Below are 26,467 nucleotides of genomic sequence, written 5' to 3'. Positions count from 1 at the left end.
GTTTATCAGCTGCACTGGTGTCTCAGTGCCCATCAAATCAGCTCAAGTGATCTCCATCCCTTGAGCTAATGGATTAACTGATAGCAGCTGGAAGATGTCTTAATATTGAGCTGGGCTAGGAAGGAAAGGGAGGTTGCTGATGGTTTTCACATTTATTTGCAGATAACGGTGGAGGGAGGTTATGGTATCCTAAGTACCTTTTCAGACCTTAGGCCTCTGCTCTGGCAGGCAGGAGTGCTTCTGTTCTTCCCCCAGCTGTGACCACTTGAGCCTGATCCCACCTCTTCCGTTGGTTCCGACTTTGCCAGGCAGTTGTTTCTGGTTGTTACTTTCTCCAGCTAGGTAGTGTCTGCTCCTCAACCCCTTGTCCTAGGTCCATTTTCTTTACAACTCCTCGCCTCACTTCTCTGCACCTCCTCTCCCCTCCCTAGTTGCCTGACCTAGCTGGATCCAGCTCAGCATCTTGATCTGTCTGTCCGCTCAGCCCGGTCCTGTTTGCTCCTCACTGCTCTCAGCCAGTGTCTTCACTGGATCAGAATCCCAGTTTCTGTTTTCTGGATGAGCTTGCTCACCCCTTTTTTTTTTTTTTTTTCTTTTTTTTTTTTCCTCCTGTTTGCCTTCTTTTTTCTCCTTTCACAACCAGTTTTTGAGGGGAGTTCACAGCCTCCCTGATTCTCAGTTCCCTTTCCTGAACAATCTTACTTTCCTACAACCCTATTTCCTCTTTCCAGTGCAGCCTGCCATCCCAATTTTCATTTTCATTCAGCAGCTTTTTGAGGAATGCATGATGGCTTTTAAATATATATGTATAAAACATGTATATATATTACACTCATGTAATCATGTCAAATAGCTTCTTCCTTTCAGTTCCTGGAACAGTAGCTGTATAATAGAAATAGGTCCAACATAACCTACAGTATTAGAGAAGCCCAGTGGGAGTGAGAGATGATCCCAGTCTACACTGGAGCATGCCCAGTGTCTGCAATCTGTGAGCAGTTTGGTTGCTAGCATCCATCAAGTCTATTGAACATATATGAACTGTTGGTTTTCAGAGACTTACCGTTGACTGAATGGACTTGTGAGTACAATCCTTCCAGTTTGGTTAATGTTTTTAGTCATGGCACCAGAAGACATGAGATCAGGCTTCACTGTGTATTGCCTGGCAAGGCATCAGGAAAGAAATCTGTTTTCATCTTTCATTTATGTGGACTGCAATATGGTAAGCATAAATATTGCCTGCCTTAAACCGTCAGCTTTGAATGCCTGTGGGAGATAGTATTAATTACTACTGAAAGTAGTATAGCAAGTGTGATTTTATTTTATATATATACTGAAATGAGTCAAGAGGGATTTCTGTAGAGATGATACCTTACGTAAGGTTAAAAAAAATTCTTGACCATGCAAACAAAACAGAAGTGGTCAGTGGCATTGAACCTGTAGGTGCCTTTTGACTGCAGACAAGCATGAAGGCAGAAAGATCACAGTAAGGACTCGTTCTTGATGGTAGGTGGGCAAACGATAAGGAACAAAATAAGTCCTTATTTTTGCAGCCACAGGAGAAATGGAAGCTATAAAATTCCACCACAGTGAAATCCTGTTACCTTTTGGTTTTCTCGTCAGGTACCTTGAAGAAAGCCCATCCCTGAGACGTATGACCATGATGAGGGAGAAGGGAAGGCGTCAGGCCATCCGAGGCCCGGCGTTCATGTTCAACAACAGGGGCACCAGCCTGACCGCGGAAGAGGAGCGCTTCCTGGACGCCGCGGAGTACGGGAACATCCCCGTGGTGCGCAAGATGCTGGAGGAGTCAAAAACCCTCAACGTCAACTGCGTCGACTACATGGGCCAGAACGCCCTGCAGCTTGCTGTTGGGAACGAACACTTGGAGGTGACGGAACTTCTGTTAAAAAAAGAGAACTTGGCAGGGATCGGAGACGCCCTGCTGCTCGCAATCAGCAAGGGCTACATTAGGATAGTGGAAGCAATTTTGAATCATCCTGGGTTTTCGGTAAATAAGCGACTGACTCTGAGCCCTTGTGAACAGGAGCTCCAGGATGATGATTTTTATTCCTATGATGAAGACGGTACCCGCTTTTCTCCAGATATCACTCCCATAATTTTAGCTGCCCACTGCCAAAAATACGAAGTTGTGCACATGCTGTTGATGAAAGGAGCGAGGATAGAAAGACCTCATGATTATTTCTGCAAATGTAATGACTGTACAGAGAAGCAAAAGCATGATTCTTTCAGTCACTCCAGGTCAAGAATAAATGCCTACAAAGGATTGGCTAGTCCGGCTTATCTGTCTCTCTCCAGTGAAGATCCAGTACTCACTGCTCTAGAACTCAGCAATGAACTTGCCAAGTTGGCCAACATTGAAAAAGAATTCAAGGTAATGGTGTTTTGGTGTTTCTCTTTGTCTTTGTTACTGCTTTAAAGTTGCTGCTGCTGCTTCATGATGTCCTTAAATGCTTGAAATTATTTCCTGTGTCCTTACTTTTTCAGTTGCAAATGCTTTTGCGATGTTTGTCTCTTTTGTTCTTGATGTAGAGTTTTCAGTACACAAGCATTTAAAAAGAATTTTTAATTAAATGAAGTTGCTTTTCCACCTACTGTGTATGGAGAAAATTGGAAAGAGGGACAGCGTTTATTCTGATAACCTTGCAGCAGCTGGAAAACTATTTTGGTTGCTGTAGCAGGCAAAGGTTGTTTTTAGTTACAAATGCTGAGTAATGTAAGCGCAGAAAACAAACGTTTGACTTTTCTTGAGCATCCTGCAGCATTGACCTTACCCCCTCTTTTATTTGTGCTGATTTTCAAGGATGTCTCCAAATTGTTAAAGTGTTGTGCTTTGGGTTGGTTGTTTGTGGTTTTTTTTTGATACACCTTTTAGAAATGTCACTTGTTCAAAACTAGCAGTTCGACTGATTACAGGTGTAGGTCCTGTTACCTCTTTTTGACTGTATCTGGTTTATTATGTCAGTGCCCTGACTCTTCTATATATTTCAGCTTCTCCATCAGACAATTAATTACTTAGTTAACTGTTGCCTGATGCTTTTTTAAATTGTTTTGCAGTTCTGTTGAATATCTTAAAAAGTACAGTAGCGCTGACCTTCCCCCTTCCGTCCAACCAAGCCCCACAAAAAAAAATCAAGCCCCAGTAGACCTCATGTAGCACAAAAATCTCAGCTCGGGAAATGGCAGAGTGTTGTCAGAGAGCTGTGATATTAACAGCATTGCATCTAATTTTAGAAAAAAATTGATGGGGTTCTGCAGGGTCGGTGCTGGTAAGTATGTTTAGTACCTTCATGAATGATCTGAGAGCCAAAAGATGCGTTAACCTTTTCAAACAACAGCAAGCATTGCTAATACTGTGGAGTACATGGAAGAAACACAACAACCTGGAGAAACAGAGGCAGAAAGTGATAAAGTGAACTTTACCAGGAGAGGAAGAAACAGTTTTAGCCTCCTGAGAAAGAATAGCTCCAAATATAGCTGTGTAAATTAAAATATAATTTCAAAATAAGATTTTAGTGCTGAGAATGATTCATGTTTTATACCATACAGTAATAAAGTATAAAAATCAGCTTAAGCCTTTTCTCTCCTCCTTTTGCTGAAGGACCCCCCTGCTCATAGCACACTGTGTATTGTTTGATTTGGCAAAGGGACTAAGTATTCCCTCAAGGTATTTATTCAGGAGTACAGAAAAAATGGCAGATTTCTTTTTCCTCTGCTGAAAAAGACTGATCCTCGCAAGCTCTTTGTGAACACAAAATTGAAGAATTGGACAGTTTTATTGTATGCACAGAGCCTATTGGCTTGTGTGCATCATACAGTGAATTACAGTTGTGTGCCTCATTTAGAGGGCATTAGTGAAGGTCAAATCTCTGATGTGCGTAACTCAGTCCTCTTTATCATTGATTCCTTCTCCACTAAACCAACCACCTGACAGTCACAGGGTCTCCAGAATTGTGTGCCCAAGAAGGAGATTTGTGGGTTTTCTGAATAATGCTTCAGTGGCTGTAGATACAATGCTTTTTTTTTTTTTTTTCCTCTTTTTGTTCTACAGTTTCTTAGCGAGAACTTGTCTTCTGGATTAACACCTTGGAAGCTCTACCATCTATCTTTTTATTTGTGATACCACTTACCAATTTTGTTCTTATACCTGTGTTCAGGATTGTTGGTGGGCTTGGGGACTCAGTTTAAGAGTTACTCAGCTCCCTAGGAACCTGAACTACCATCTCTGCTACCAAAACCTGAGTTAAGGCAAGCTGTATCATATTTTTGTAAGGGGAAGATGTAGACAGTTGAAACTGAATAGAAAAAAATCAGTAAAAAGATAAACTCATGGAAAGCTCCTGTGTTGTAGGTACTAATACCATGAATACGAATTTCATCAGAAAAAAAAATAACTTGACATTTTGGAGGAGAAAAAGTGACTTTTTTTGTTGGACTTCTCAAACTAGAACTTAAAAAAAATTTGTTTTTTTTAAATATTAAATTCAGAGAATCATAGTTTTCGATTGTCACAGAAAAAAAGTTTCTGGTCACAGAAAATTGTCACAACAAAAATTTTCTGGCTGTCAGGTTTTTTTGTTGTTGTTTTTGTTTTTTCAACTGTTTAGCCTCTGTTTGATATTTTGGGCTGTGTAAGATAGCACTGACATGACTGCTAACTTTGCCAGGTGTGTAAGATAATTTAATTTCGGCACTTAGAGTAGAAGTTGTTCCTGGCTCCTTGCTAGCATGGACATTGCAGCTTCTTATCAACACTGAAACATTCCAGTGAAATAATTACTCTCCTCATTGACCTCACATCTCTTTTCCTTCTGGTTCCCTCATGTGTCTGAGGGAGTTCTTTCTGTTTCTAACAAGTGTGGTAGGTTTGTTGCTTGTTTACCTCTGGCATCAATGGCTGGCTGCCCTTCTTGGGGAGAAGAGGGTAGTGGAAAAGGGAGGAAGGAGGCAAAAGAAGAGGTGAGGGATTCTTTATCATCACTGTTAAAGCAAGTCCAGGAAGGGCTGTATTTGTGTGGCTGATGAGAAGACTGTGTTCCACTGGGCCTGTCGGCAGGTGTGATAGGACTGCCCATGGCACGGATGGACTGTGAGATGCTGCACCAAGAGCTGTAGAGACAGATGAAGGAGAAAGCAAGCAGCACTTCTGTGCCTTAAACAGCCCATTGTGGGAGCTTGCCATGTTTGATGTGAGTCTAATTTGTAACTGTCTATTCAGTGCTTTCTTTTTCTATAGGTTGGTCCTCTGAATGTGTCTTGCTAATAACTGTGTGCCTTGCCCTGTCCCAGAGGAGAAGCTTCTGCTCCGACGTTCTCACTCCCTACCAGGCAGAATGACAGACTTCTGGTGTACTATCCTTTAAGATCATCACTGGAAATGATGAAGTATTCCAGTCAAATTCCATCTATAGCACAAAATTCCATCTATAGCACAACAGTAAGCAGAATTGCTTCAGGATCAAGAAAAATGGACTAAACAGTTTGTGTCCTACAAAAACCGGACAAGTCTGTTTAAATGGACTTTTGATGATATTCATGATTTATTCATAGTATTTATGGTACATGAAGGCCTACAGCATTTTGTGTGCACGCTCACAGCAGTGTGCTTCCTGGATATGGAGCACTCATGCAGAAAATACTTTCCTGTGTGGATTTCCCACAGAGAAAGCAGATAGGGTGAACCTCTTTCAAAATGCCTGAGGGCGAAGCTTCCGAAGAAACGCTTGCAGTTGAACCTTACATCTTCTGCCTATGCAAAGTCCAGGTTGCCCCTGTCACTTAGGATTCACACCAACAAATCCTGATGTTCAGGCGTGAGCCACACAACCACAAGTACTAGGGGAAATGGAGCAAAGCTGGAAGTGGGCAGATTCAGGCTGGATGTGAGGAAGAAGTTCTTCCCCATGAGAGTGGTGAGACCCTGGAATGGGTTGCCCAGGGAGGGGGTTGAGGCCCCATCCCTGGGGGTCTTTAAGGCCAGGCTGGATGAGGCTCTGGGCAGCCTGATCTAGTGGGAGGTGTCCCTGCTCATGGCAGAGGGGTTGGAACTGGGTGATCCTTGTGGTCCCTTCCAACCCTGACAGATTCTGATCTGTTTTAGCAGAAGATTTAGTAGTGTTGTCTTGATGGTTGGACTTGATGATCTTGGAGGTCTCTTCCAACCTAAAGGATTCTATGATTCTAAGCGTATTAGAAAAGTGGGAAGGTGGCTTGGGACATCCATTCATGACATTTAGTTCCCTGTGAATATTAAAAAAACATTATTCATTACACTGATTTTTATTCACTTACTTCAGAAGTAAGGAGACAGGTTTCAAAGAAATCAGTGAACTCTGATTTTTACTGGAAGATACAAGACACATAGCCAAAAATAAGGGGAAGCTGAAGCCCTAAAGACCATTTCACTCCACTTCTTTCATCCTCAGGCTTTCTTACTTCCTACTCCATTGTGAAATCCTTGTTCCAAATTCCTGTTGATTCTTTTGCTCTTCCTCATCCATTTTGTCATGGTTTATTCTTGACACTGTTACTCCTTTTTGTTCTTTGCATCCATTTGTCTTCTTCCTCCATTTTCTTCCCTCTTTGGATTTCCTTTTTAACTTGTCTCCTTTCTAAGTGCTCACATAATTTTCTTTTTCGTTTTGTTTGGTTGGCTTGGCTTGTGTTTTTATTTTCTTTGGTTGTTTGTCTTAGATGCCATCTTCCATCCTGCATAAGCATGTCTGGCTAGTCTGAACATGCTGTTGTCTCCTCATTAGGTCTGGAAACCAGATAAGGGAAACAGCAGAGATTATCAGTGCCTGGCTGTCAAAGCACCAAGCCATCGTTTCAGTGGCCAGGATAGCAGCATATCCCTGTGGCCAGGGCAGGAACTACAGTATTTCTTTTACCTTTCTCGGTGATCCTAGTCCCAAGTCCAAGGACGACAGGAGGACTTCAGATGACATTTGAAATGTCAGTTTTATTTGCTACTAAACTGTAAGAAAGCCTCTCACTCCTCCATACCTACTGCTATCCCACCTAATTTCAGTCTCTTAAAGCAGCCAATTAGATTGTCTCCTCTCATGTTTTTAGCAATATTTTAAACATAGCAGAGATAATTAGAAGGAAAGCAGCATTGTTCTTCCTGTGTCTAAGATGCAAAACCAGAATTCAGCTTTGCTCCGGGCCTCTTCACCAACTTTTATATTTATAAGGGCTTCTATAACCAGTGTGCCGAATGAGAGTGTTCTCAAAGTGTATCAAAAAAAAGACAAAACTTGTTAAGTTAGAAAAAGTTATGGAGAGGTCTTCTGCTGGCATCTGTCTTCATGAGTGGTTAGAGATCTCCAAGGCATACTGCTCTGTACCTGATAGACTGGCTAGGGAAGCTCGGTCTGAAACTGTATCTTGTCCTAAGGGAAAAAAATTTTCATTACCATGCTTGGAGAATCATGTTTTCCAATCCCAGTAGCACCACAAAATACTTTGCAATACAAACATTCCCAATTTTAATGTTTTCTCGTTCTTCTGTTTTTAGCAGACCTTGGCCACGGCGGCTGCTGTGGGTTACTGAAGTGAATTGACAGTTACCCTCCTCTGTGAGAACTTTAAAACTTACTTCAGAGTGATGGGAGGATTTTTTTCCCTCAGAACAGCTGATGGAACTTTGCTTTGAAATCACCACAGAAAAAAAATCAGGGCAAGGTAGCTAAAAAGCCACATGATAGTCTCGGGATACCAGCTTTCAGCTAAATACTGTCCCATGTGAGCCAGCTCAGTTCTCCTGGTGGAAATTGCACTATTTGATATAATGTAAGAATTGGGTCCATCATAGCAAGGATCAAAAAGATCGTAGTCCTGCTTTATCTAGGATAAATTCCTGTTCCAGGTTTTTGGAAAGCTCTTACTGAAACCAACAGAAGATGAGGACGTGCATCTAGAAGTGGAATCTGTCACCGTTCCAAGCAAATTTGCATAGTGTTATCTCAGCTGAACTAACAAAGACTGTTCAAGCTTGATCTACGTTTAGGTCCAACTTCTAAAAGGACAGGGCCCAGATCCATAATCGTTAGTGCAATTATGTGCTTGATTTGCATATACAGTTCCTGCAGTTATATATGCAAATGGACTATAAACATGATTTCAAACCGGCCATTTAATACCAAATACTCAACATAAATCTGTGACTGCATATAATGTGTGTGAACTAGTTATGCCGTTGTGCCTACTCCAAACTATGGTGCTTGCAGGAATGTAGCTCTCATATAATAGAAAACAGACACGTTTAATTGGACTGCATGCAATTAGTATAAAATTTCTTTGGAATAGTTAAAAATCTTAGGGGTGAAACTGGATTTCTTTGTTCATGTGCTTCATTCTTTGCACACAAATTTTGTTCTTTGTAAAAATTCTAGATGAACTCTCAAGGCAGTTCTGTGTTAGGAGTGAGAACAGAACGCAGAGTTGGGCAGGCTGAGATCCAGCCGTTGGTGTGGGTCCTCCACAACTGCCCATGAGACCTGGTTCTGCAATTCCAGTCACCACCAGCTGTCCATTATGTACCCGTCTCAGCTATGGTATCGGTGAAATGCAGAATACAGGCTGGGATTTTTGATGTCACAAAGATGTGTCTGTGTAACCATTAATTTGTTGGGTGTTTTTTTTTCAAGAGAGAAGATAGCTTGTGTTGTGTGTGAGCAGCTTTTTGCTATTCACACAACACCCTAGAGGTAGAAGATTGTTTGAGAATCAAGTCCCATGGTTACAATGTGGGTAGTGTTTGTCTGTTTAATTCTGTAAAGTAATCAAATACACATAGATAAATTTGTTTTGCTCATTCATAAGTAAGTAAAGGTCTGGAGAGGGGAAATCTGGCAAGTTTTGGTAGTGTAAGACTCAAAGCCTGAGTCAGATACTAACAATGCACAGACTGGTTTTCAGTCCTCCTAACAGCATTTGTAAGCAATGTAGCCTGTATTTAATCCTTAAATTTGACAGACTCAAACTTAATCCATCATATCTTTAATCTATCTGGCAATAAATATAACTTTTATTCTCAAGAAACATGTAGCACTGTTAATTTTTTTTCTGTGAAGCAGTGGACTCCCTTCAGGAACCATCAGGGCTATTCGAAGGGTGGACGGGTGCGTTTGTGGGGGCTGGCAGTTCCTACAGGGTGAGCTGTGAGGACTGGATCTCTGCACCCTGTGCCAGGCTGGCACTTGTGTGGAGCAGTCTCCACACACGAGAGAACAGCAAAACAAACCAGTCTGTAGCCCAGGGAAACAGCAGTTTTCAAGTGAGACCACTGCAATCATCATTTCTCCCCTTCTGGCCCAAGTAAGGTGATTTTATACCACTTTGCCATTTGTAGGCAATATTTCCCAATTTTAACTGTCAGAGAAAATGGGTTCTTTTCGCTTAATTTGTGCTAGTGGAGGAAACAGCACTGATCTTCTGTTGTAACTGTGTGTGGGGCTATAGCAGAAACATACTTGTATGTTTAAATGTTATGAACCAGGCTGCGCTTGTGTCCTTGCCTGTGTGGGAGGCTTCGTTATAGCTTAGACACAAGGAAACCAGTTATCCTGTCTCTTATATTGGAAGTTGTTAAGAAGTAACTTTTAGTATTGTGTTTCTGTGCTATTTTAAGGGGGGAAAAAAAAGAGCAGTTAAATGGTAAAAAAAAAAATTGAGTGAAGATTTAGCACGAGTAACTATCGTTATTTCCTACCTATTACAAGTGCTTTACTTCTTTTTCTTGACAGTTAGCAAAGGAATCAGAAAAGACGTTGTGAGTAGAGCCACTCCCTGAAACTGTCCATTCTAGTTGGTTGCCCACATCCATTTGTGCAAGGACAAAATTTGGGTTGTGATACGCCATAAAGCACTTGAATAACACAAACCCATCTAAGCCTAATTTAACCTTAATGAGATGCCACCTTTTGGCATAGATAGATGGGAATAATATTAAAACAAAGACTACTTTTTTGCCTGCAAATTCAGGTTAGAAAGAATGTAGTTTCTCTTTCAGCTATGTAATGCCGGTCCTCCAGTGAGGGAAGTTAGTGTATCCTCCCAGGCACTGCAAATAGCAGATTACAGCTACTTTATAGCAATAAATTAAAAATGGTTACCAGTCTAAGTCTTGTTGAATTAGTATTATGCTCTATCTGACAATTATTGTGGTCTTTGCTCACCCATCTGAGTAAATACCTTTCTTTAGCTGTAGTGAAATGTGTAAGCAGCTTTTGCTGGAAAATGGAAATTTAAGGAAGCACATTCAAGTTCTCACCGATACATAATAATTCTATTGTGAAAACAATATAAACAGTGTTAAGAACATTTGACTTGGGTAAACTGAAGGCACAGCGTTGGTTTTGGCTCTCCCAGAGTTGTCTTTAGTCTCTACTTTGCCTTCTCTAAAGAAAATCCCCATTTTCTTTTTACCTTGTCTTACCTCTTTGTGCTTTGCTTAATGTCCTTTACAATCTTGACTTCTAGCAGTTTATTCTCAGCCTCTGGGATGAAGTTTTCTTTCTTTACTAAACTGTCAGGAAAGATTGTTCCCCTTTGTCTTTTTTAAGGTTGCTATTCTAGCCACTGTTCTGGAGTCTTCCTCTGCAAGGTTTTTATCTTTTTTAGGATGTGATGTCTAATGATTTATACATCTTTTTAAGAAGAAGCCTTCCCTGAATTCATTTCACTCCCTTGAGTTGCTTTCTTGTGATATTTTGCCTTTTTAGAAATCATAAATCTTAGTCATACGTATGCCTGCTTATCCTTTCACTGAATTTAATCACGCATCCCAGTATTATTTTTATAATTGGCTCTTCTGTTCTCCTTGGTTACCAAAACCAAATCTAAAATAACCTTATGTCCTGCTGGTTCACTGACAACTGGATTAATTTGTCATCTATGACCAAAGGAAATAAGCAGGTTCTGTTAAGGTCTATGATTAGGACTGGTTGTTTCCAGCTGTGTATCTGGGATGTTAGTCTTCCATAATAACACATTTCTTGGTAGTATTTTTGTCTCTAGTAATGTTTCATTGTGATTCCTATCTGAATCTGACCTACAGGATTGATAGCTGATTCTTGCAATTATCCTATCCAGGCTTTTCTTCCTACCTTTTCCCGAATAATTTGAAACTACTGAAAGCATATTAGTTTCTCTAGCTGATTTTATAGATGCCAAGTTGAAAAATTAACTAGCAGTTATGAACTAGCAGTACAAGGAGGTGAGTTACTTAGTCACCAAGGAAAAAGTGAGGCTTTCAGGAAAAAAAACCCCTGAGATTGAGAAAATCATAAGGCAGAAGCAGTAAGGAAGCAATTCTAAAGAAAAATCTATACCCCCTAGAAGTCACTTTAAAAAAAGGCAGTGTCTGAAAATGAACAGTAAACACCAAAAAATGGAGAGAGAGGTTACTCAGTCTGTTGGTGGCCTAGTGGGGGGGGATGAACAAGAGCTGCAGAGTATTGAAAAAGATTATGCTATTTTCGGTTGGGCATTGAAACACTTGATTCAACAAGGTAAAACTGGCAGGTTCAGTCAAGTTTCCTTCTCCAGCTGTAGCCTTGTGTCAGGAAATCAGAGACTGCATCTCAGATGAAGTCCTAGAAATCTAGCTGAGAGGACATGCACACACAAAGAGCAAGGTTTCTACCGAAGCAGGTACCAGAAAAGAACTTACAGGTGATGTTAGAGGGGTGGTGGAAGACATAGGCATAGCTAGAAGTGCAAGCAAAGATTCCCATGTGCATACTTTCCAGAGTTATCTGAAATTTTGAAATGGAGCCACAAATTCTTTGTCAGAAGAGAGAAGAGATCAGATATGTGTTGACATGGTTAAGATTTCCATCTACAAGCAGCTGAGAAGTTGAGTAGGAGCTACAAGATAGAAGCTTGCTTTTAGGTAGGCAGCAAAAAGAGTAAGGGTGAAGAGCAGGAAACGTGAGCAGGGCGCGAGGCACAAGGGATGAACATAGTGGAAAGCAGGACTGCTGCACCCTGGATGCACAGAAAGGGTCACAGCACATGGACATAAATCAGGACACGGTCCTGAAATGTGGAAAGGTTGAAGAAGGCTGAGGAAAGACAAAAAGAGTAAGGAGCAGCAAAACCACAAGTTTTTTCTATGCAACAGAGTAAGACCTCACAGCTATAGTCAACAAGGTACAAGTCTGGAAATGGCCGATGATACTAAAGAGTGAGGGAGAAAAAGAAGCCCTTTATTAAAAGATTAGATTCTGAGAAAAATTTGAGACAGAGGAGCAGGGATGTTTTTAATAACAGAAAACAAATGTTGGCTTTGTCTGCTTCCAGAAGCTAAGTCAAGCAGAGCTGTTGACTCCAACAATGGAAGGGAAAGCTGGTGGAGCTAGAACAAGATAGAGGTTAAAAAAATTGGTGCTTTTTTGAAAGGGAGTGGTTTGTGGCAGATATAGACAGGGAAGTGAAGGAGAAGAAGGGAAAAGTGGATGCAGGGGGAGGGAAATTAATACAATTTATGTCAGAGTAAAGAGAAAGCAGTCATTATAGCAGTGTAGAAAAGAGCAGAAATACATTTGTAGCTTGGGAGGCAACCCTGTAAGAATTATTTCATTAATTGCCTGCCAAGTTTTTTGCAAGGGTGAAGTTAGTATTTGAAGATTTTGGTCCTGGTTTGTTTGTGCAATTCTTATTTGTCCGTTCAGCTTGCCCTTGCTGACCATCTGAGTTCCTTTCATCATGCTGCTATGTAGGGTTCCCATGCTCTGTTCAACAACTGCCATCATCCTCTGTTCAGGTGACTGCCTTGTGCCAGAGAACAAATTATTCCTCTGTTCAGAACTTCTGCAATGTCTGATAACGCTCCTAAGTTGACATAGTATGTAAAAGTCAAACAGTATTAATTTTTAGCAACTTGTACAGGTTCCTTTTTCCTTGCCATTGACTCTTAAGCACGTTCCTCAAGGGTCATCTTCTCTACTCCTTCTGTTCCAGAACGACTATCGCAAGCTGTCTATGCAGTGCAAGGACTTTGTGGTTGGTGTTCTCGATCTCTGCCGAGACTCAGAGGAAGTGGAGGCCATCCTGAACGGGGATGTGAACTCGGAGCCCGTGGAAGCACAGAGGCACAGAGCCTCGCTCAGCCGCGTCAAGCTGGCCATCAAGTACGAAGTGAAAAAGGTAACGCCTCCTAGCCAGCCTTACAGCCTTCAGGCGGTGTAAGAGGAGAGGGGTGTCATCGCAGGGCTTGGGAACCGGTGCTCAGATGTGTGAGAGACAGACAGAGACAGACAGACAGAGAGACGGAGAGAGAGAGAGAGAGAGAGAGAGAGTGTGTGTGTGTGTGTGTGTGTGTGATCAAGGTTGTCAGGACGCAGAAGCTGGCAGAAGGGGGCTACAGTGAGGGAGTTTAGTTTAATCTACTTTGCTCAGCTGAGAATTGGCAAGAGATTTTAATGACAGAAATCAGCTGCGCTAGCAAGGTGGGACCCAGTTGGAGAGATCTTCCTCCTGATTAAGCCAAAGGAAGAGCTTTCAGTGAAGCCAGATTTTCACTCAGTGAAAGTAAGGATGTGTCTTCCTGTCAGTCTGTGTGATATCTAATCCAAAGAGAAAACTGTATTTGTGAAAGTGTTAGTTTCAACCAATGAAAAGAACAGGTTTGTTCATTATTTCTTTTTATTACCTTTGCTTTTTACCTTAAGTAACTTAATCAGGCAAGTAAATTCTGGGAAGAAAGCCTTGCAGCTTTCTACTACTTTCTACTGTTCCTAACAAGACAGAGGTCTACTTTTGGAAGGAAAAAGAAAAAGGGATTTTTCTTTTTACTACTTTGAGAAAGGAAAGGATAACATTTCCTTTGTCATTAAGTATATTACTTTTAAACTTTCTTTTAAAATATGACAATAAATCACATAGCTTATCTGCAACTGTGCTGTATGGGCTCCGGTGAGAGATTCTCCATGATTTACAGTGCACATTCCTTTAAAAGTACATTAAATCCAATCCCGAAAATGTATGGAATATATTTGTGGCTAGTTGATGAGTTCATTTCACTTCTTCATCTTTGCATGTGTATTTATCCGTGTTTTGTAAAGCACAACATGTTTTCAGTTGATGCCTCTCCCAAACTAATTTTTAATGAAGAGTTACTTTGTGAATGAATGAATGTTGAAATACAGGGCTGTGCATCACACATTTGACATGACTCCCATCCATTTATCCTAACAGTTTTCAATATATTTTCACACTGTTCTTTTCAAGATCCCGCTGCCCTAGTGCAGAAAATAATTAATGCTGTGTCCTACTGTGAAAGGACTCAAGAAATACAGCGATGCCTACGTGTTACATACAGCTACCTATTTGCATGGTTAGCATCATTTCTGTTCTTAACAGCCATTATAGCTTTATCAGCTCTGCAAGAAGCCCTGTCTCTTTCAGAATAAATAACACTGTATGCTGTGGCCACCTGTTGAGCCAATCTGCTGTATGGAATGAATTGTAAGCAACCTGCCAGAACAACTGGGGAATGTTGTTTATCGTGTCCCCAAAAGATGGTTAACAAAAATCGCAAATGCAGATCCTGAGCAGCAAATCATTGCTAATTCACAGAATTAGTTTACAGCCAATTACCTTGAAATTTGGTAATTAATACACATTAAAAATATACAAGTATTGAACACAAGGGAACAGGGAAGAAATCAAAGTACATGAGCATGTTATCATAACTAAGTATCATATGAATTCTTTAGGCTGCTGCATGTTAAAGTTACCAAACTTTGCTCAGACTTCTGTCTCGGCTTTCTTAGTGAAGAGTGTGGTTTTCTTTTAAGAGGTTGTTGCTGAGCAAAGGGTCACACAGGTCTGTTAAGAATAACAAAAACCTATGTAGTGTAGAAAAAGACAAGTCCATGTAGCAAATTTGTTTTTTTTCTCTTGCAAGAGATTAATTATTTGTAGATAAATTCAAGGGTTTGATTCCAGTTAGTGACAAAGACAGTTCAGAACCTCCAATACTACTGATCTGGGTGGAAGGACGTAAATAGTGCAGAGTTGTTACCATACTTGTGCTGTTCCCTGTAAATGGGCACTACAGGTGGCATGACAAGGATAGATCCAGGAATCTCTCTGCTATGGTGGTCCTTTGATGCTGTTATTTGCTGTTGCAATTCTGGGTCAGCTCCTTTAAGGTCAGCTCACTGTTGCAGATTGTACAGCCTAAGAGAACCACAGGTTCATGAAAGGGTTAATGAGCCCTATGCCCTTTTCAGAGGGAGGAGAGGCAGGAGGAAGTGTATCTCCAGTAAGCAAATGTGCTCAGCGGTTCACTGCTAGGGAAATGGAGTTTTTAATTCTGTTAGTAATGAAAGTCTTGGCACTTGATGCCTTAGGCACCGCATTAGTGTAGTGCATCTTGTTAACAGGGTATGATTTTTGAAGCTAAGGTTAATGCTGAAAACTGCAGCCCCAAGAGTGAATGACTAAGGGAATTTAAAAAGCAAAACAAAAAAAAACCACCAAAAACCCACAAAAAAAAAACCTAACTAGTTAAAACTAGTAGTCTTGCTCTTTTTGAAGTGCTGCTGCAATAGTGCTTTTAGTGTTTTATCTAAATTCTGTCTTTAGATTGCAAATAACATTTGAGAGACATCGCTGAGACTGAGCCAAGTTCTTTGGTTCTTGCTGAGATAAAAATCAAAGTGGAATTTCCAAGTGAAATTAATGAGAGTTTGAGTAGAGTAACAGGATTTATTTTTCAAACGCTCAAGTTTCAAATTTATAGATAAGAAAGAAGATTCAAAAATTCTCTTCGTAACTTCTGTTCTTGTGTATCAGAGTGTGCCAGGATCTGTTCCTGCTATGTCTAAACTGTCATTTGGTTGTTAGGAATAAATAACACTATATTCGCTCTTAGTCATATGGAAAAATATTTAATACTGATTTGGTTCATGGTCATGAAACTGGATGCATCTGAAATGTTACAGTCAATTATGCCTGGAAAACCAGAGAAATGAAAATTGAGGGGTTTTTTATTGTTTTCTTTTAGTGATGAGATACTGCCTCATGCATTTTTGTTCATTGGGGTCTGGATTAGATCCAAAAATATTAGATAAATGTGATATTAAGATCGCCATGTAATGAAAAGCAAGAAACCTCATAGGAAGTGGGATGAGAGGAAAGAAATGTGGAAGGAACGAGTTGTAAGATGATGTGATCAGTAGGTGAAATATGATGCGTATCCACTGTCCTTAGAGGAGATGAAGCTGAGGGGTCTGGAAACAGATATATGAGGGGTGGAGGGGTGGGAATCCATAGAATAGGTTTCAATTGCTGAAAAGAAAAACAACAAAATTGTAAATCTAAATATTTGAGTAAAGCTGGAGAGAAGGATGAATTTCAGAGCTTTTATGGATGGCAGAAGTGACACAAGTTTCTCTGACAGCTTGGAAGTGGCGCACATTGTGCAGCTGCCAACAGTTAAGTAAGTTGGTGAGATCTTGAGAGCCCTTAGACATAGACTGCCAGAGAAGAACTTGCCATAACCACTGGCATCTTATTCACTAACTCGTCTCTTTTCTTGGCAATAATTATAGCACAGACAGATCTCCTCTTAGCATCAGATCAAAATGTTGATAGAGCAGGAGGAATAAACCAGCATGCAGCTTTGGATGAGATGCAAGAGGGCCAGTGGGCTGATGCGTACCCCTCGCTGAGCTCCCTTAAAGCTCCTTTGCTCTTTCTTCTTGTTCCCTGTGGTAACAGGAAGAATGATGTGGATATTTCTTCTCTCTCCTCTTCCCTATATTTTTAAGCCTGCTCCTTAAAAAATGTCTTTGTAATTTGAAATAACTAGGTACTTTTCTGTCTTTGGCCACTGTTGATCTGCTGTGTGATTTGTCCTTTGATATCCTGAACTGAGAATGAATTTTATCTTAGCAAAAGAAGAGAAGTCAGTCAGAATGCAAAATGCAGAAAAAACAATCTCATTTTTAAAAAATGGGCCAGGATGGCAATTTCATGGTGCAGAAGCTTCAGAGTTGACAGCCTAAGAAACAAAAACAAAGAACACAAACATAGTTCAAGTTGACATTAATTTCTTAAAAGACCTTTATGATATTTTTATTGATTTCTGTTGGCCATTCCACTCTAGGTACAAACTGTGTGTGATCTAACTGGTTATTGAAACACTCACCAAAATTCCTTGGAACTTTGGTTTTAGAGCAGAGTAGATTAAAATATGAAGATTGCTTCCCTTTTGACAGTATGTGCAACAGTTTCAGATTTCTCCTCTTGAGAGTTTTAAGGTTCCCTGTTTTCATTGCCAATGATTTAATTTGATTTTTTTTTTTTTTTTTTTTTAAGAACTCTGACCTATTGTACTACTGTATGCACTTTCTAATGAGATTTGGAATATAAATGGGGTTTTGCAGGCAAGACCTGGCAAATGACTGTATATAGTACATTATGATCTCAGCAGAGTACAAAGGATAATAAAATGGACATCCAAGGCTTACAGTATTTTATTTAAAAACAAAAAAAATATAAGCAACTCAGATCAAATGTCACTCTTCATCCTCAGGAGCACTTAAGATGGGCTACACACTCCTGGTTACTTGACGTGATCCTGGTGGAACAGCTGCACAGGCTCCTGTGTCCACATTGCTTCACCCTCAAGAAACACTACAGTGCTTCATAAAGAGAGCAACACATGCTCACCCTTCAGCACACTTGACCAGAAGTGGTTTTAGTACACATAAAACTTAAGGCCTATCTAAACAAATGCAGTTGTTGGCAGCAGCTTGTTTTAGCATTCCATAATTAATTTGAGGATCGTTCCCCTTCCATGTGAACAGACTTGAAATATTACTGAAGCTAGGAAAAGAACATTTGCATGTATTTGCTGCCCAGAAGAAAGGTGAAATTTGACTGTTGTGGGTTTTCCAGTGGGTACTAGACCCTCAATATGTGCCCCTTTAGTATCTTAATATTTGAATCTTTGCTCCATTTCAGTTTTAGGACGCTTAAAGAAAGAATTTGTGGAAGCTAGGGATTAATGAAACTTATACAAAAGGCTCAGGAGAGCAAGTTCATGTTGTAATAACTGACTGAGAAGTTGAGCATTAATCTTAAGCCTATTTTTCCACTTGTCTGATTGTCTCTTCATGACTAGATACTGAAAAATTCACTCAATGCCCTATTTCTTTGTGTTGATGTTCGTCTGGCTTCCTCCCTCCCACCTGTTTTAAAGCAGATGGTTACAAAAGTCCTTGATGATGTATGTATTCTTTGATACCTTTTAGTCCTTCTGTTCTAGAATAAATTAGAAAATACTTAATATTGATAAATAATAAACTAATCGACAGAGATAAAAGGAATAGCTCATAAAATAAATGATTAAAAAAAAATTCTCTTTCTCAGAAATCACTGAAATGTTTACCCTTTTAGTTAAAGCATACACCTCGGATCTTATTTGAGCCTTCTGCAGCATGGTGTTAAGCTGTTAACTCATTACAGTCTTCTGCCATACTTTGTAGTTCATAGTGATAACGATCTGTACATTCAGGGTCCTTTAAATCTTAAAATAATGGAAAAGGAAAAGTTATTTTTGAAAACTGTCACATTGGAGGATTTAATATTTTTCAGCTGTGATAGTATCAAAGCCATGAACTTAGAGAAAATACAAAACTGTACAGCAAAATACATAGTCTATTACAGAGTCCTTAGAGCATCACAAAAACCCTAAGGTCATCTTTGCATCTGGTTCACAAAATGGAATTTACTTGTATTACTGAATGCTAAGGTTTATTTTCCACAAAACATAAAAAGCTGTTTGTAGTAAGTGGCTTCTGATTAGTTTTCAAATCCCAAGTACATCTAATTAGAGGTGATAGCTGGCACCGTTGATGGTAGTAAGAGAGAGGACACCCTTTCAATATTCATCCCACTCTGTTCTGGTGAGGTTTAAAATTATGTAGTATACATTTGCTTCATTTATTATTACACAAGTAAATTTTAGACTGAAAATGTATAGATGGTTAAGGAAGTGTTTGGAGCTTTTGTCAAGGGCTTCTGTCAGCAGTGGCTGTCCACATGCACAACCTTGCCTTCAAAGAGCTGTTTTCAATCAGCTGAACAGTTTCTTCTTTCTTTATTAACCTTTAAAAGAAAGGAAGAAAGAATAAACATGGTTCTTAAAGTCTAAATTAACACTGGATATTTAAGGTGATCATGATTATGTGCATAGCAGTTACAAAACTCGTTTGTCTCTTGGTTTTCTCTCTTTTTCTTTACAGTTTGTGGCCCATCCAAACTGTCAGCAACAGCTACTGACTATCTGGTATGAAAACCTGTCAGGATTACGGGAGCAGACCATAGCTATCAAGTGTCTGGTTGTGCTGGTGGTGGCACTGGGCCTTCCGTTTCTAGCCATTGGTTATTGGATTGCACCATGTAGCAGGGTACTGAATTTTATAAATTACGTATTTTGTACTATGCTGGGGGCTGGGTTTCCATTTCTGGCATTCAGAATGCAGTATTGTACCCCTAGTTCTGCTGCTTCCAACCATTAACTAGTTAATGATATTTTTAGTAATTTTTAGTCTTGAGCCAAAAGTTGCTTTTTTTTGTTTGCATGCTAAAGAGGGGACCACAATGACAAAGCACAAAAATAAATTGTTGTTAAGTTTAAAGAAAAAAGCCACCTTTTCTGAAAGCTTTTTTTTTTCTTTCCTATATTTCTGTAGGTAGTGCTCACCTCCCAGTCTCTGCTATATAATTGTATTTGTATTAGTAACATGGATTTTTTGTGTCACCACTGAGACTCTGCATTAGGTGCCCTCTGATGGCATCTTAAGTTCTGATGCTGTTCCCATATAAACCTTTATCAGACCATCTGTTGACTGTACTGATGCAGAACTTAAAATTAAGTAAAATATTTGTTATTCTTGCCCTAGGAGGTCTGTCTACCAGCTGAACCATAGAGCAGAAACTAAATTAAATGCAGTATTCCAACAATGTGGTCAGGTAATTTGTTAAAATAGATTACAATTAAAATAGATGTGTTTAAAAAATATATGAAAATAGATGGGAGCTTCCAGCTTTCCTGATGATCTCTCAATGAAAACAACAGCAGTTTCTCTGAAATCCTGATAGGCTGTAGTGTATGGATTGTCTGTAAAAGAAGCATATTGATAGATTTTTGATAAATCAGAAGAAGAAAGAAGCTCTCTCTATTACACGCACTTTAAAAAAAAAAAAAGTAAATTTACTTCTGTGGTGAATGTGGTCTTTCCATTTGATTTGCTGAACAAATGTACAGCAAAGAAGCATGAGTTTCACTCATTTATATTTTGCTCTTGTAGTTCACCTCAAAAAAGATAAGATTTTGGTCATCTGCATATTTCAAAAGAACCTGATCTGTTCCCTGGGCTAAATACTTACTTTCAAGATAAACCTTTATGAAAACAGTATAATTGTTACTGTCACTATTCTCTGAAACGCCATTTCCATGAATGTCTGTAGTAAAGATATTCCTCGCTCACATACACAGAAACATATTAATACATTCTAGCTGGTGTCTAACATGGAAGAGTGACATTTCTCTTTGAGCTTTAATTCCCAGTACCAGAAACACCTGATGTTATTCCTAGTGCTCATGTCAAATCAAAGTACTGTACCTTCAGATCAGTTGTTTGATGTTGTAATTTCAAAATGCTTTCTAAAGGTCAGAAGCAGGAAGGGAACCCGAGATTGTTTGCACAGGTAAAATGTTGTTCAGTGTGTGCTGGTCGGATTCGTTCATCACAGCTGACCCCAGCTGCAAGAAAACCATTCCTTGAAATAGGAAAGCTACTTCCAGTTCCCCACCTGCTGAGCTTCTTTTTTTCCTTACACAATACTGCTGATAATGCAGCCCTTTGCAAGGGGGTTTGGAATGTTGTATAATATGGCAGATGTATGTGAGAGTTTATCACATTAAAGCTATATTAACATCAATAAACATTGGCCGTTATGTGCAGAGCAGTGTATTTGAAGGATGCAGGAGACCTTTGTCCTCTCCTTCCCTTTCTCCTTCCCCATGGACTTGCTTCATCCCCCCACTGCTATCTCTGGGCATTAGATTAAGCTCTTTGCTGTCACTGCCATTGTACATGGTAGTTCCTTGGAGAGTTTTCTCTCGAACATCGCCATCTAGAGTTCATGGAATAACATCAACGCTCACAAGTAGGACGTGAGATTGCGAGGATGCCTTTTGGAGACTTTTGTCCGAAATGGTAAAGCATCGCAGTTCAGTGCACTTGGGAGAGTATGCTTTAAAAATTAAGTTTCAGATTGTCCTGAGCTCTGAGTGCCCACTTACGCTTCTGGAATGCCTGGTGAAAGAGTTTGTTCCTTTGAGAAGACCGAGTGACTGCTTTCATTCTACCCTTGCAGCTTGGAAGAATTCTCCGAAGCCCGTTTATGAAATTCGTGGCACACGCAGCATCCTTCATTATCTTCCTGGGCCTGCTGGTGTTCAACGCCTCAGACAGATTTGAAGGTATAACAACGCTACCGAATGTCACTGTTACTGACTACCCTAAGCAGATCTTTAGGGTGAAGACGACCCAGTTCACCTGGACAGAAATGCTGATCATGGTATGGGTACTTGGTAGGTACATTGCCCCTTCATCTTTGTCTTTTCTTGCACATATAAATTAAAAAAGAAAGGAGAGAAGCCGAGGTCCCAGATCTTTGCTGGAGCTGCTGCGTGGTTAGAGTAAAACTTTAGGGCAGATAGCAGTGTATTAGGACTGGTGAGAGCATCAGAGTATCTCTGTGCTGCCCCTTCTTGCAGCCTGGGGTAAAATTCTCTTTGCTGATTTGTCTCACTGTTGGGTAATCCTTGCACTTGTAACAGGAGAGTAGGTTTAATGAAGAGAACGCTATGAGAATTATTCTTTACTGAAGTGGTTTTCTTAAATGGTATAGTGAAACCTATGTTGCTGTACATGCCAGAAGGTCAGGAGCTGCTACTGCTGGGTTTTCATGTGCTTATGTGGCATTGCTGTCTCGGTAACATTTGGGGCAATCACAGGTTCTGTGAGCATCAAAGGGCTAATGAGTCAGTTCTCATTGCTCATGTGTTTTGTTGGTTTGGTTTTTGTTTCTTTTTTTTTTTTTTCATCAAAACATGATCAACCCTCAGCATGTTTGAAACTCCAGGGCAGAAAATGTTATTTTCCAGCATTTAATCCAAGTCAAGTGGCTTACGTACGTACAGCCACGTGATGATGTGCCATTATCAGCTTTTACAGGCTGTGGAAACAAAGGTGTTACTGTAGCTGCTACGTGAAGGTGCTGCTCTCTACCCTTTGAATCACCTGTACCTCCTGGTTTAAGCACTGCTTTATAGAACCATGGAATTGTTTTCAGTTGGAAGAGACCTTTAAGACATCTTTGAGTCCTACTGTTAACCCAGCACTGCCAGGTCACTGTTAACCCATGTCCCTCAGTGCCACATCTCCATGTCTTTTAGATCCCTTCAGGGATGGTGACTGCACCACTTCCCTGGGCAGCCACTTCCAGGGCTTGGCAACCCTTTTGGTGAATAAATTTTTCCTGATATCCAACCTAAACCAGTTTCCCTGCTTCTTGTGTAAAGTGGAGAACTGATAGTATAACTATGACATATTTATGTTTGGTCATCTGTGTAGTTGTGCTTTTCTGTAAAAACTAATCCTCCTGATTCAGAAATGTTTTATGAATGTACATGGTTAGGAAATGAGATTTTTTTTTCCTCACATTTAACATTTTTCCTTCTTTAGGTGTACAGCATCCTGTTAGGTTGTTAGGCTATACTTTCACTGCAAACTTGTGGCTCTACACTACCCTATGTGCAGATGTCTGAGCTTTATCCCCATGTATCAATTAATACCTTACCATTTGGTTAACCTTGTTGAAACCAAGAAAGCTTTACTCAAGATATGTGATGATGCTGTCACATGGCATATAAATGAATTTTGGCTCTACTAGTTTCCTAAAATGTGAGAATGCAGAGTTTAAATAAAAAGTTTGGCCAATGTTGCTAAGTTGTTTCTTTTCATTTCTTGCTGCAGGTATGATGTGGTCAGAATGCAAAGAGCTGTGGCTGGAAGGACCCAGGGAATACATTTTGCAGTTGTGGAATGTTTTGGATTTTGGGATGCTGTCCATTTTTATTGCTGCTTTCACAGCGAGGCTTCTGGCATTCTTGCAGGCCACAAAAGCACAACAGTATGTGGACAACTACATTGAGGAGAACGACCTCTCTGAGGTCACGCTTCCTCCAGAAATAGAATATTTTACCTATGGTGAGTTTGATTTTTCTGCAACACAGACTTGAACATAGCAAAACTGGTAGGATTCACTAGCAGTTTGGAGCTTTGAGATGAATATTTACACGTTCACAGCATTTCTGCCTCGATATTTTTGTTTCTGTACTATTTAAACAATAATTAGGATGCTAATTTGACAAATAAATATGCTAATACATTAAAACCAAACAATAGGCATAAGGAAGTAAAAAGAGCAGCAACTCTAGTCAGACAACGTGTTCAGGGAAAAACCCTATCAAAATTTATTTTTCAACCTTGTGCTGAATGAGTAACTCCTTACATTTACCCCTATATTTCATATCTTCCAGCTAGAGATAAATGGCTCCCATCTGATCCTCAGATAATCTCTGAAGGCCTTTATGCAATCGCTGTTGTTCTTAGCTTCTCTCGGATTGCGTATATCCTGCCTGCAAATGAGAGTTTTGGGCCCTTGCAGATTTCACTTGGAAGGACTGTTAAGGACATCTTCAAGTTTATGGTCCTTTTTATTATGGTATTTCTCGCATTTATGATTGGAATGTTCATACTATATTCATATTACCTTGGAGCTAAACTAAACCCAGCCTTTACAACGTAAGTATGGAGTTCTGGTTAAGTAAAAAGCTGATATGAAACTTTCAAGCTTTTCATTAAGGTTAACAGAATCTACTAGATATTGTTTGCTCTCTTCTAGCATTAAAGTAAAATTGAAGGCAGTTGAAGTTCTCAGGAAATCAGGTATCTCATAACCTTAGGATGCAGAATACAAAAGACCAATTCTTTCCTGCTTGTGTTGTGGAAGCTTTCACTGCAGACTCCATTAACATTACCTGTGTACTATGTTAATCACACACTTCTGGACGACCAATGGCAAGAAATTATTATGGGTATCTTCTGAGTGACATTTTCCCAAAGCAACTGTTAGAGTTGTAATCTTTAACTGGGCTCTGTCAGACTTAATTAATACACAGAGAGATTTAAACTAGATGTCAATAATAGACCTACAAATATTTTTAATTTGTCAAGAAGTGGAGATAGTGATTTGTTAAATGACATATTTTTCTTAGACTGGTACTGAAACAAGTCTATAAACTGCAATGGACTCTTTTGAAGCCAGTTTTACAATCTGCATGGTAACTGTTAGTCACATGAGTGCAGAAGAATGGTAGTTACAAGTCTCTCTTCATGCAACTAGATTGCTTGCTATGATTTCCAATTTTTTTTTCTTTACTGGTTTGTTTTTTCTTCCTGAAACAAGGTGATGCTGGCAATGATAAATATTTAGGATTGTCCAAACCAAAAGTAATTCCACAGGATAGTGAAATTCAGAATTTCTCCTTTTCTCCCATCTTTCTACAGGAAATGTGACTTCTGTAAAAACTGCCACTTTTTCATGTAGTTTATTCCATGACTTGTTAATTTGAGCCTGATTTTTTTCACTTATTCTTACTCATGTTTTTTTTCTTTGGATAAACAACAAAGTACAATGATACTTTTGTTACAGAATTTGATATCAGGTGTCTAGTGTGCATACTATTTGAATGCTCATTAAGTTCTTAAACAGCAGTGTTATATTACTGGACTATACATCCATTCATAAATTGTTTTCATTTAAAAATAATTTATCAGTGTCAAACCAGATAATTCAAGATAAGGGTGCTGGCATATTTTTGTTACAGTTATTAAAAAACTGAAAGGAGTGCAGCAGCTCCTTCCCATCAACCCAATTTTTAGCTTTATTAAGGCAGGGAAGGCCTGTCCCCTGCAGAATTTGCCTGGAAAATGATGAGATGGGAATGCTTCACCTCAAAACCTAGAAATACAAAACTGTTCTAATTCCTGGACTGTCATCTCCATGTATTATTACAACTATATCATCTATGATGGAGAAATTTAACATATTATGAAAAATATTTTCCTGCATATTTTTTGTTCTGATCAGTGCTCTGCAAACCTGGTTCACAGAAAAATTACTTGAGATTGTGTTTACAGTAAGTGATAAACAATTTATATATCTGTGTAATTTGTAACAAAACTTTCCTCTTCTTTTTTCTTTATCCTACAGAGTGGAAGAAAGTTTCAAGACATTATTTTGGTCAATATTTGGCTTGTCTGAAGTAACCTCCGTTGTCCTCAAATATGATCATAAGTTCATAGAAAACATTGGTTATGTTCTTTATGGTATATACAACGTAACGATGGTGGTAGTTCTGCTCAACATGCTGATTGCTATGATCAACAGTTCCTATCAAGAAATTGAGGTGGGCTCTCTTCTCAAGTTACTCTTTGCTTATGTTGAAAAAGGGAAGAAATATTAAGAATTATTTCAGTGAGCGCATCTTGAGATGCTAAAGTGGAGTGGAGAGATTACCTCAGGAAAGGAGAACACAAAAAATACCATGTTCCTAGGACTTACCTCATCTAACCACCAAGCCAGGCTGCAGAACCTTATGGAATCTTAACAAGTAGTTGATCTTGTGCCACATTTATGCTTCTAAGGAGAAGCCATCCATCCAGAAGTCTTAACATCTAATGTTAAAATGAAGACTGCTGTGAAGTATAAAACAAAAGTTTTATTTAAAAAATAAATCACAAGTTGCTGAAATGAAAGTAAACATGTATTTATGGTGCCCGTTTTCCAGATCATGAGTTTGGATATTATTGAAAGAGTACTACATTGACAGCCATGGGCACACACCCAGACAGACTAGCAGGAGAAAAAAAAAAAAAAATTAAGACATAGTGTACAAATGGATATGTGATTTCCAGGATTTTCAGTGACTTCTGGGAAATGTCAGGGAATTCAACAAATTCCCTGAGAATTTGAGAAATGATGATAATAAAAAACAAGAAACCAAACCTTTTTTCACCTGTGGAGTAAACCAAGTCCATCCTTGGAATACATCAGTAAGGATGTATTAGGACAAGATCAGTTTGTCAGTTTTAATATGATTCCTCTATGACAGTGAAGTTTGTATTGTCTGTACTCCATTATACAGCGGTTACTTTTCATAGTTCTGTAAAAGCTGTGGCTACTGACATTTTAAACCCTGTCTGCTTGAAGCTTATACTTCACTGCTTGTGTGAATGCCAAATTCATGTGACCATGTGGTTGGTGGTTCAGCCCCAGGCAGGAGCCG

General features: G+C 39.5%; 1 protein-coding gene across 1 annotated transcript; it reads left to right on the top strand.

Moving 5' to 3' along the window:
- Positions 1 to 1,626: 1,626 nt before the first annotated feature.
- Positions 1,627 to 25,588, top strand: LOC103771270 (short transient receptor potential channel 3; the record flags this gene model as incomplete). Its single annotated transcript, XM_008938559.1, has 7 exons — positions 1,627 to 2,392; positions 12,988 to 13,173; positions 19,287 to 19,451; positions 21,427 to 21,643; positions 23,091 to 23,324; positions 23,657 to 23,921; positions 25,393 to 25,588. Coding segments are annotated over exons 1-7 (2,004 nt in total), but the record flags the coding sequence as incomplete, so codon positions are not given.
- Positions 25,589 to 26,467: the final 879 nt, after the last annotated feature.

The sequence above is a fragment of the Merops nubicus genome, unplaced genomic scaffold, assembly GCF_000691845.1.
Source record: "Merops nubicus isolate BGI_N331 unplaced genomic scaffold, ASM69184v1 scaffold49344, whole genome shotgun sequence".
NCBI lineage: Eukaryota > Metazoa > Chordata > Aves > Coraciiformes > Meropidae > Merops > Merops nubicus.
This window is presented reverse-complemented; position numbering and strand designations above follow the sequence as displayed.